General features: G+C 36.6%; 1 protein-coding gene across 2 annotated transcripts in view; it reads right to left on the reverse strand.

Annotated features, from left to right (window-relative positions):
* POU6F2 (POU class 6 homeobox 2) overlaps positions 1-12,462 on the reverse strand; it is a 311,497-nt gene that overhangs the window by 258,394 nt on the left and 40,641 nt on the right. For both annotated transcript variants that reach the window (XM_035319353.1, XM_035319352.1), the window contains exon 2: positions 11,361-11,532. In XM_035319353.1, coding sequence (XP_035175244.1) covers positions 11,361-11,526 — 166 coding nt within the window. In that variant the 5' untranslated portion in view covers positions 11,527-11,532. The remainder of the gene's footprint in view (positions 1-11,360; positions 11,533-12,462) is intronic.

A 12,462-nucleotide genomic window follows, 5' to 3' on the forward strand; every position in this document is an offset into this window, starting at 1 on the left:
AAAAAGCACTATTATGGATATAGTACATGGGTAATGCATAAAATCATATTTATTAATCATAACAAATCAATATCAGTTCTGGTATGGCACAGCTTACCTGTATTGCAGACCCTTACAATCACATCACCATTTTTTCCACCTTCAACCAGCTTGACTTTTTTTTTTTTTTTTAAACTTAAAAGTTTAATGACGAATCAGATCAATATGATTCCTTAGCAACTAAATCACAGGCGCACTAGTTTTTCCTGTCACAGCACCAGTTTTGCGAAAGCAGTCAAGTTCTTTTTTCAGTTCTCCGTCACTCTGAGAATCCATAAGAATTCTCAAATGGATCATAAACTGTTACAGGGTTCAGGTTATTGTATCATTATAAAAACGTATTGATACACTACAGATGACAAGACATGCAGCTCTTGTGCTAGTCTATTACAACCATCTGAATACCATAGGAAATATCAGATATAAACAAAATAAAACAGTCTGCAGTAAACTGTCTTTTAGGGAACCTGATTTTATATATATATATATATATATATATATATATATTATTTTTAAACTGCCATAACCTGTTTCAAAATATGGCAGTTCTATGAAACCACAGAAATACAAAACCAGAAGAATAAATTATTAAAAATAAATAACTAAAAACCTGACCAGTGTAGAGATTTTTTTTTTTTTTTTTTTTTTTTTTAATCACTGAAAGAAAGGGCCTGATTCTGCTCAAAAATTTTGCTCCTTCTTATGCCCCTCTGGCACCCACTGCCCCAGCCAGCCCTGCTGCTGCTGCTGGGCAGACACCGTGTGCTGGAACCCACCGAAGGCACCCAAAGCCCTCGCATCCACTGGGCTCTGCCCCCACAAGCAGTCTGAAAATGCATAAAGTGCTGTTTGAGAGAGACCAGCCATCACTTTACGCAAATGAGACCACTGCAATGTAGGAAAGGCTCAGCCCCTAGACTTGATGCCTTAGAGGTCCAGGGTCATAAGCCGGAGTCCCACAAACCTGAGTTTGCTCATTGACAGGGACATCTCATCCAAGTAAACCTTCGCATCATCTGGTCCCTCTTTTATTCATTGCCTCATAAAAGTGAAGAGATGTGGGGGCTGGGGAAGAGTGAACAGTACCAGCTGATTGAAAGATTTTTTTTTTTTTTTTTTTTTGTCAGCAACTGTTATGAGAAGGTTCACTGTGCTGTATCCACGCAGTTAAAATAAGACTGAAAGCAATGCATCAAATCACAGCCACAGAGCCACACAAGAGTTTCTTTCACACTCTTCATAACAAAAAATCAAATGACTTACGGAGATATTTTTCTTGCTGGATATTATCATTTAATTTGCTGTGCTTATGAGAGTAAAGTATATTCAATTAGCAAACAGAATTACAAAGAAAATCTTTTTTTTTTTTTTTTCCCTCCAGTTATAAATTTCATTTTTCCTTTGGAGAGATTTGTGGCTTGCAGTCCCAAATATTTATGGTATGAAGCAAGGAAGCATAAGAAAGCAGGAGAAACATCAAGCCTGTACATTTACAATCACCTTTGAGCTCACATGTATCTGTCCATTTTTTTTCTTTCTTAATCATTGTTGATTTTTCTAGTCATGGTTTTGTTTCAGTAATAATTCCCATTTTCAATCGTTACATTTTAAAGCCTACTTACGACAATTTGCTCTACCAGTCCAATAACATTCCCTACAAGATATACCTCTACTTTTAGGAAAGATTTTAACATAGTTTTCAATGCTGGCAAACCATGCCTGCCTCAGAATGGGTCAGGTGCTCCCGCCTGCTTTGCAAAGCCAAGCCAGCGGCCGTGGAACCAATGAGCCCCCATAACATGCACATCTACCTGCATGTCGGAAGGGAAACCCACAGTAAGATGGGACTGACTAAATAATTCAGCTTTTGTTAATTATGAAGGCATCATAACTATAAAGTGGTTCTTCCCGCCCGTCAGTATGCTTGGTTAGCTGAGGTTAAGTTTGGAGCATGGGATGACGCAGAGCACTGGCCGGGTTAGATTGGTGCAGGCTATAGACTAGCACACAGGTTTTAAGACAACAAATACCCCATTGAAACCGATGACTTTCGTGCGTACCTGCCAACGGATGCTCAGCCGAGACCTCGCAGAATCTGGCCTCATGTTTAACCAAATCACTGAGCAAACATGACATCTCCACACTATGCGAGTAAATCCTAATTATATGCAAAAGAAAATATAAAAACTGGTCCATATTGTATTTGCTCAAGAGATTAGGCTGAATTCAAATGATCTTTCTTTCTCTCCAGTTAATATTTTACTACCTCAAGAAATAATTACACATACTTAATAGTACAATATAATAAAATATGCCTTAAGATATATTTACTGAAAAGCAGTTCTGGTTTCTTGATTAAACACGGGTTTTAGATCATCCTCTTCAAGTAACAGCCCCCTGCCCCAAACAATAAGCTTCAAACAAAGCACGGAAACCTAAAGCACACCTCAACGGCACGGAGAGAAAACACAACAGCAGACCCGAGTGACACCTGCCTGGCACAGCTGAGTACATGCCGTATACGCATATACAAGCATGCTGTGTACATCTGTGCACACACAAACAAGTGGAAGGGGAGAGGGGAAGAGTTGCAAAATGGACCAGAAGAAGGAAAGGGGCTGAACAGAAAGAAGGCAGCTTTGTTTTTAGTGAAGCTCTACTTTGCAAATCTTGGTATTTGTGGTGAGATTCTGTTTCCAGTGCAATCTCCAAGAGGACTTCTGCTGGAAGAAAATTGACTGCTAATAACTCATTATTCAACAACAAGATTTTAACAAGAGGGACAATGTGGAATGGGAGAATGAGCTCAAAAATGAAGAAGACTTGACAGAACCACTAATGCTCAAACCATTCAACCCCCATTCAAAGGAAACATACACAAATATTTTTAAAAGCCAATATTAAAATGCTTCTAAAAACTCCAAAGTAGTTTCCAAAGAACCAATCTAATTAGAGATTGCTGTAGTGAATACTGTTCTTAGGGGAAAATAGTCTTTATTTCTCATTTGTGTAACATTCAAATCTTCTGAGTAACACAAAATTGTTTTAGGACTGATTTTTTTATTGCAATAAAATAATTTACATCCTATTCCAGTCACACTGATGATTTTAATATTTAATACTTTTTTTTTTTTTTTTTTTTTTAAACAGAACAACTTTTGTCACCACTCTCAGGTAGTCATAGTGGCAAAAAAACAATGTTTTTTTGTTTGTTTGGTTGGTTGGTTTTCTTTTTTTCTTCTGAAACGTAACATTTTCCTTGAGAAAACTTCAAACTATTCAGGACTTAAAATGATTATTTGCCTTTCTGAAAAGAAAAAACATCTGGTGAAAATAACTCCCACTCTTCCACCAACTGTTTTTGTATATCCTAAAATAAAAACAGAGAAATCCAAACCACCATTAGGAATAGCCAAGCAGTGCTTAGTGTTAAACAAACATGTTTTAGAGAGTGGCAGGGGTGCAGGCTGTGCATTGATTTGGTAGATGTAGATATCCCTGGAATATCTACAGAACAAACCCAATTTCAGTCTCTCTGAAAACAGCAGGTTTTATTTAGTCAGACGGGATGAGGTACTGTTCTTCTCTAGATGACCTCTGCTTTCAAAGTAAAAGGGCTCAGACCTGCTTTCGAGAGCATCAAAGCAGTATCACAACATAAAGCAGGACATGTCACAATACAAATCTCCCTTTGTTTCATTCTGATATTGATTTTCTTATACGGTGGGAAAAAAAAAAAAAAGACTTCACATGAACAAACATCAAACCATTTCTATTACAAAACAGTATTCCTACTGAAACCCACAAGTTATGACATTTAATTTTATTCTGCTTTTGCCCCTCTTCATCATTAATTTTTTATTTAGTTGTCATTTTAATGTAACTTCTGTCACTGAGCTCATCAGAAACAATTTTTGTAACTAGCAAAATGTTATTTTGATAGTACTAATGGTATAACCAGTGTTAATGGTAGTTGTATGAAAAGTCAGAAAATAGAGCATTTATGGAAAAAAACATGAATATACTGAATACGCAATTATATCAAAGAATAAGAAGCCATCATGCTGATCTTCCCATACTCTGACCGTCTCCCCAAAAAGAGGGACCAGAGGTGATGAACGTAACAGAAGAAAGAGCTTTACAAGGAAAATGAATTAAAACAAAGAAGAACCCAGAAGTGTCAGAAAGAACAAAACCTAGGAAGACAACACAACAAGGAAAACCAAGTGCTACATAGGATATTAAAGAGAAAAATGATACACAGGAGAATGGCAACTGTTACTATGAGCTTCCTACAGCTACCTCTGCCTTTGGATATTTTTAAAACATTTATTAACCTGACAGCAGGAAACTTTATACAGCTTGCCCCCTGACAGGGTGCCAGCTTGGTATAAGCACTCGCTATCTCTTTGTTTAGCATAAGGAAATCAAGAGAGGTGTTAAGTGGTGCCATGTGCACATTTGGGCAAATATAACTTCTCCTTGTCTGCCTCTCATGCATATTTCCATAAAGAACTTGCTTAATTGTATGACGTCTAACAGAAACATCCAATTCTCTTTCTTTCTCTCTTTTTTTTTTATTTATTTTTTTTCTTTTTTTGTGTGTGTGTGTGTGTGTGTGTTTGCTTCCTTTTTAATGTGCAAGTGTCTGATCTATTATTAATCTCAAAACACAAACCTGCAAGGATCTCAATCAAAGAAGGTAACAGTTCTTTCACAAATTACCTGTTTACTGTCTGGTAGCCAGCGAGTTCCCCTTTGAAACAGCCAGCCATTTATGCTGCTTTTAAACAAGTTTGTTTGTTGCTGTTATTTTTATAGCTTCAAAGACATGGAGAAGAAAGATTAACTAATTAAAAATGAACTATTTGTCATTCAGTCATACAAATTACATACTTGGATTTCATTTTTTCTCCTTCCCTCTCTAATTTTAGTTATCCCGTATATAAATGCAGATAATAAGGCTTCAAGCCTCATTTAAGAAACACATAACATACACTTAGCTCAAAAAATTTAGCAAAGAAGTAATTAGAGAACAAACAGAATTGTCTTTAAAATACACCATTAACTTTCTCCACATTCAAAATAGTTGTTGTTTTTTGGTTGTTATGCATTTTTTTCTTCCTTTCTTCACTTTTCTTGTTTTTAAATAGGCTTTGTTTTTCACAGTTAAGGCATAGTGATGAGGCTGATTTATTTCCATAAAAGCAAGGGAAATTACAAGCAAGGCTGTATTATTCACTCTTCATCAGCCCAGTTTTCCTTTCACTGTTGGTTATGGGAGTAGGAGCCCAGTCTCTCCCCGGAGTCGGTGTATCTGTGCTAGCACCACCCCGGCCTGAGCTCCCTGCAGTACCTAGCCACAGCAGGGATGCTGAGCTACGGATGGATTTTCTATCTTGCCATCACATCCTTCTTTGTATTTAAACAGTCACAACATCTTCTTAGGTTCCAATGGGCATTTTTTCCCCGTTCACAAGCGCATCCCCCACTGACTTGGGTAAGAACTCCACCAAGGAATCAGACAGTAACACTAGTTAGAGTAGTTACTCAAGTCCCTAACTGTTGGCAAACTTCCATTTAGAAACACTCACATGTACAAAAATACTCAAAATGCTTAAAAATACATATCAAACGTATCCTTCAGAAATAACAAAATCTAACACATTGTCAGATTCTCAGATTCTTTGAAAACTTGTTATTAAGACACTAGTACATTTTAGAAAATGGATTTACAAGCCTGTATTGTGACCTGATCCTGTAAACATGCCATCCATTAACATCCTCATCGACAACATTTCATAATGAAACAGCACTCCTAATCCACAGATTATGTGCTTTAATAAAGGAATCACAGATTCAGGCACCAGCAGGGTTGGTCCTATGGCCCTTACCGGTTGCACGGGTAACTGAGAACATCCCAAAACAAAGCATCCACAAGGTGGAAATTACTGCAGATTTACTGAATAAAATTATGTGAAGAGATAGGAGTCTGCTTTTGTAAACTAGACATATTTCAAATGTTTGCTGTGCCTAAAAAGAAGGCTTGATTGTAATGTTGAGACAACCTGGGCTGTGAACTTCCCTAGAACAACAGAAATATTCACTAGATGCTTAAACTGCAGCAAGAGTAACAACACGTTGCTTGCTTTCACTGAAATGGCCAAACCATATCAAAATGTTTCTGACTGGCCCAGACCTTATAGGCCTTTAAAATTTGAGGATACAGCCAAAACGCTGAGAATCATCCTTAAATACAGTGATGAACAGAAAGCTCTTCGTCTGAGGGCCTCTTCCCCCACAGGCTAGATGTGCTGTTAATGACTATAATATGAGCTTCCTCACAGCAACCTGGCAGTGACCTCTGCTCTGACCTGCGGAGACCACTGTCTCCAGAGGTAAAAGACAATTTAGTCCTTTATCCTCTGTAACCGAAATGATGCCAGTGCCATAAATTCTAATCAAGGCAACTCTCATTTAAAAAAAATAAAACTGGATAGTGTATGTTTCCTTAAAGAGCAATACAAGGCATCTACTAGCAAAACACGATCAGCTGCAAACAACTTCTACCCTGTTCTGCCACAGCACGTGCGTCTGCCTCTATAGAAAGATGCACACAGTTCTGGGATGCGGGTAACAACTCTGAAAAGGAAAACAAAATACCAAGACCAACCCAAGGCTTTGAAAACAAACCCTTGTTTACAGAAATTTGTGCGGATTCATTTAACTCAGATAGCCCCACTCACTATTTCAAACATACAAAGCATTATAAAAAAAAAAGAGCAGAAATCTGGTGGGGAACCAAATGAAACCACAGTTTTCAGCTCCAGCACAGGAAACCTAAGATTTAATTTCAGTGGAAAAAAACTTTGCCAGTAAAAGAAAAAAGGTTAGCAGTCAATTATATATATATTTTCTCTCCTGCAGTCTTTAAATAGGAAATGCTTCTGTTCCACAATTATAGGTTTGGTCTTGCACTCTCTGTAATACCTAAAGCTTTTTTTTTTTTTTTTTTTTTTTTTTGATAGATTTGATGCAGAGAACTACAGGCTCAATCTCAAAGAGCAACTTCTTACAATTTAGCAAAATTATCAACATCTTAGCAATACCTTTGCCATCATCAAATTATTTCACAAATTACCTTTGATTAAGAATTCATTAAGATTTGATCCAACCTTACAAAAGCCAACCTCAGTCCACAGGTACTTTTCATGCTTGGACTAGGCACTTTTCCTGGGATTTTTACTGTACAGAGAATTTTATGCAAAACATATGCCTAGTGGCTATACCAAACTTCGAATCTCAACACTTATAATGCTACACAGCTAAACATTTTTTTTTCCTTGAATTTCTTTTTTTAAACCAATACTTGACAACTTATTCTAAACTTCTTTTAAAGATATTGTGTAAAAAGCCATCTAATTTAGGTATCAAATCCTGATGTGTTTATTCAAGCAAAGGTACTACTTAACATTAACAAAAGCTTTTTCTAATAAAAAGAGAGAAAATTGGCCTGTATTACTATTTTGAAAAATATTGCAGAGTAAGACAATTGATCTGAAAATGATGCCACCAGGCATGTCAGACATCCAGCCTCAATGTGTTTTTAATTGCTTCATGTGACTAAAATGGGAGATATTGCTTCACAACTATTTTAAACAGTAAATAGCACACCACAAAATCTCTAGCAAAGCAACATTGCCTCATGCTGCTCAGCAAAACTGGGATTTCTGAAACTGGAATTCCATACCTGCACGAACTCCACACTTCAAAATGCTACTTCTGAGCTAATATGTCCATATTCTCAGATAATGTCTGTATATTCTCAACAGTATGTTTATATTAGCTCAGAATAAAGCCCTTTCCCAATATTTTGCACTTCAGAAAGTGCAAAAATGTACCCTCTTCTTGTTTCACATTATTTCAATATCTGAAGTTTTTTTTTTTTTTTGCATTTTTGCATTTTTTTGCACTCAGATGCCCAAAAAGCCCACTGGTAAAAAAGCATAGTATGAGCTTTACAGATGCGACACCCCCTTCCTACTCCAACTAAAAAAAATAAAATTAAAACAAACTAAAAAAAAACACCACAACATAAAGCAAAGCAAGCAAACAACAAGCAAACACAACCCCTCTAACCACAGCTGCCCCTGTCACCACTCTCAGGGAGCAGTGCACCATAGTGACAAAGTACCATATTCCCAGACACCTGTACACCAGTTTCAGGTGGGAGCTACTTCAAATTGTCAGAAACTTATCCCAACTGGGGCTGGTATTTGGGACCCAAGGAGCTGCAGCATGCACCTTCTCTGTCACTGGCAGCAGAGCACCCATAAGAGAAACAAAAGTTTACCATGCATCTTCATGAGTCAAAAATAAGTATAATTAAGTATAGCCCTGCCCTTCCCTTGCCTGCAGCAGGGGGATGTTGTTGAAGAGGTGCCATTTGTTTGATTAATTGTGCTATCTGCTACCAGAACAAAAAATAAACACTCAGTGTTTCTATGGTATGCAGTGAAATATTAAAACAACGAAGCTTAAGAAAAAGGTGGATGTTAGGAAAAGGTACAGGTGAGCAATGCAGGTCTTTGCAGAAATAAACCCATCTGTCAAAAGAAGGCTAAGCAGAATGCATCCGATGAGAAAGAAGAAAGCTCTTTGCATCTAATCATTCAGTTCTGTTCATCTATATGAAAGTAAGACTTGTGAAATATTGCTAACATCAACAAAACATAAGACACTCAAACACTGGTCATTCATGCCAACCAAATCAGTACATGATATTTGCAATTTTTAAAGAAAAATGTGAAAGCAACAGTATAGGAAAACTTTGTTCTTTATAGTCCTGCCTCCTCCTCCTGACTTTTTAAAATGCTCCTCCCTCTCCTGCTTAATAAATTTTGGGGAAATTTTCACACAGCATGTATTACATGGTACATTATATAAAGAAAATTCTCATCTCTCTTCACATGAAAAAAAGAGGAGAAAAATGTCAATCTTTATGCCATCATATGCCAAAAAAGTCCACAAATAAATGTAATTTCAGAGACTGCAAAGAAAGCCCCAAAGTACGCATTCCTAACATGCTATTCATAACATTAAACAAAGAGAAACAGCTATAGAATAATCCTCCATATTTATGCACCAAAGTTTTAAGCAAAGCTACATTTTAAATGTTTACTGCAAAATTATCTTAAAGGGACACATCCATGACATAAAAGCTAAGTATCTCTTCTAAATAAATTTGCTTTATTTAATCCTCAGATGTATCAAAATAGCATCACTGTCCCGTCCTTTATGTTCTCAAAGCTACTAAAATTAACTGGTAAAGACTGCTGCTCAAACATCTGTAACATCTGTCATAATTGTAACACAACCTAGATAAACCACACGTAAGTTCGTACTGAGTCACTTGAACTATTTCATCTACTTTTATTTACTTGGGAACATCTTTTTTGCAGTATAAAAATCAGGCTAGCAAACATATTACACTCACCAGTACAATCAACACAATATACTCATTTGTATTTTTTTTCATTAACGCTTTTAGGTACCAACTATATGTACAATTCAGAAGGAGACAAGATATTGTTGCACATCATTTCTATCTCCCAAACAGCAACTCTAATGAAAGTATCTGTGTATTTCAGTCTCACTGCTGAGCATCCAAATAACAATGGCTCAAAAAATACCCTGCGTTTTATTACAATACTTGCCTGATCTAAAACCAGACTTTTCAGTACCCTCAAATTAAAAGTCCATTTTTGTTTGTTACCTTGCTATATTTAATAGATGTACCCTATATATTTGATCAAATAAAAAACATAAACACAGCTAAAGATATTTATATCAATATATACAAGTAATAGCTTTCTGAATTTTAGCTATTAGAATTCTTTTCCGGATTAAATGGACTAAAACAATTGTTATATGGTGTTTGAACATACAAACTGATAATGGAAATTATGTTTTCCATGGAAACAAAGATTACTAAGGGGGTACTTAAGAATGGATGTGATATTTAATAATGTTTATTACTGTAATTCAGAAATTAAATTTTAGATCTATGATTATTTTCCCTTATCTGGAGCAAAGTTACTTAGTAAAATATTTTGTGCTTTTTCTTCCCGTAAGGAGTAAGGAACATTTTTTTTAAAAAAAGAAAATTGCTTGTATTCTTTTGTTTTAAAAATCTTGCAGCTCCTACTGTAGCTGGAAAACTGAAATCTGAACACTACTACGGATTTCCTTACAGATTATGAAATTGAAACTTGAATCTTAGAAAATGGGCTCTCTCTGTGCCTTAAAGCTGCATTCTCACTAAACAAGATCTTTCTCCCTTCAACTTCCACCCACAGAGTCGTGGAAAAAATAAGGAGTTGCTCTGTTTCTATTAAGGTTTATCTTAAGTCACAAATGGAAATAATTAAAAGGAACCCCTTCAGGAGAGCAGTCGCTCTAAACCCAAAATGTCACTATGTACCATACAGTACTGCTCCACCTCAGACATCTATCAACATCTATCACTCAAGCACGCGCCTCAACAACTCTGCTCCCTTTTCTGATTAGAGATCAGAGTTGCTTGAGTTGGCTTACAGGGTGTCATCCATTTGAATGACAGATGTCTGTGTTGGAGTGCCACTCTTACTGCTTTTGTTTTGATTGTGAAAGGTTACACTTTCATCTGGAATAATTTAGGCTACTTAAAAATTAAACAGGTAATTTATTTTTGGCACATGCTTTAGAAGAAATATTTTATTTCTAATTTAAATTTTAAAAACATTAGCTCCATGTGAACTACCCTTGGTAGCCTTTGTTTACTCCAGTACAGAGTGTTTTCTATGGGAATGTTTCAGCTCTCTTCACCCAGCTTTATCTTTACCATTTAAAATGTTAACTCCTCAGTTTATTCCAGCTTCAGAAAAGGCTGATAGTCTATCAGACACTCACATCAGTACTTAATGCAATAAATGTTAATGAATCACTCAAAAAAAAAAATAATAATAATTTTTAAAAAATATTCCCCCTCTATTTTTTACATTAGAGACCATAGATCAAAGAAAAACATAAAATGTCTGCAACTTGCATAAAATAAGTTCATTGTTGACAAAAGTTTTCAGAATGTGACACTGTCATTCCAGTAGCCAGTTGCAATGGGAGCACAGGGCTGTACGCCTGCATGCTCCAAGCTACTCCTTGGTACTTACAAGAAAATTGAGTGAACAAAAAAAAAAAAAAAAAAGGAAGAAAAAAAGAACGGGGGGAGATTGCTCTTCCGGACAACATGGTAGCAGTGAAATGAAATACCTAGACAGACTTACCGAAGAGCTTGCTGGGAGTGTCCTCGCTGTCATTTGATTCCACAGGCGCAAGCAGGGGCTCATTCAGCTCGTTGTCTGAAGTAGCTGCCTTGTCCTCACCTCTCAACTCTGCATTCATTTCACTCCGCAGTGACAGCAAGGGCTTACTGACTTGTCCAGCTATCATTGGATCCTAGGATGGGGGGAAAAAAAAGAGTCAGGGAAAAAAAAAAAAAAGTAGCAGCTTTGGTGTGCGTATACTCTCTCTTCCACTCCCTCTCCCTCACACACACACACATACACCCTCTCTCTCTCTCTCTCTCTCTCTCTCTCTTATCTCTGGCTGCTCCTGCTGTTATTGCTGGCTGCAGTCAAGTGAAGAGCTATTACAGATCCAATGAGTTTTCCATTACTCCCCACCCTATTAAAGCTCAACTAGCATGTGAGAGATTCAGGATGCTTTGGAGAAAAACTTCTATGAAAGCAACATAACCAACACAGCTTTAATTGTGGGATGTGCTTTTTTGTGTGTACGTTTTTACACCTCGCTCTGCCCTTAATGTAGTAAGAAACAAAATTCCTGTATGCTCCAATGCCACAGAAGAGGAGCACCCTGTGAGCACTCCACGGTGCTTTAAAGAGGCATCCTCTGCTGTACAACATTAACACGACCAAATATACAATTCCTACCCTTCAAGTGTTTCTATGAAAATACACAGCACCAAATAGCTATTTCATTACATACATTCAAGAGAGACACTGATTTTTTCTAACTATTCTTGTCTTTGGGATGCTATGCTCCCAAAGTCAATAAACACACACAAGCACATATTTTTGTTTTTAAAATAAAAAACACAAACTATTTTTTTAAAAGATAAAATCAGGGAAGATACTTACACAAACAGTTTGCAATTATTCTCGTGTTTGGGACATTATATCCCCATAAAACCTTACATATATATATTTAAAATGTTTCTTGACGAATTAGATCTGTTTTATCTTCTGCTCACTGAGGACATTTGGGGGTCAAGCATTATTTCCGAGCACACACTATCCTCCCGTTTGCAAACTAACAGGTATAATATCATGACAGCAGGGAAACCAGAGCCCCCAAAAAAATAAA

Source organism: Oxyura jamaicensis, chromosome 2, assembly GCF_011077185.1.
Source record: "Oxyura jamaicensis isolate SHBP4307 breed ruddy duck chromosome 2, BPBGC_Ojam_1.0, whole genome shotgun sequence".
Classification (NCBI taxonomy): Eukaryota; Metazoa; Chordata; class Aves; order Anseriformes; family Anatidae; genus Oxyura; species Oxyura jamaicensis.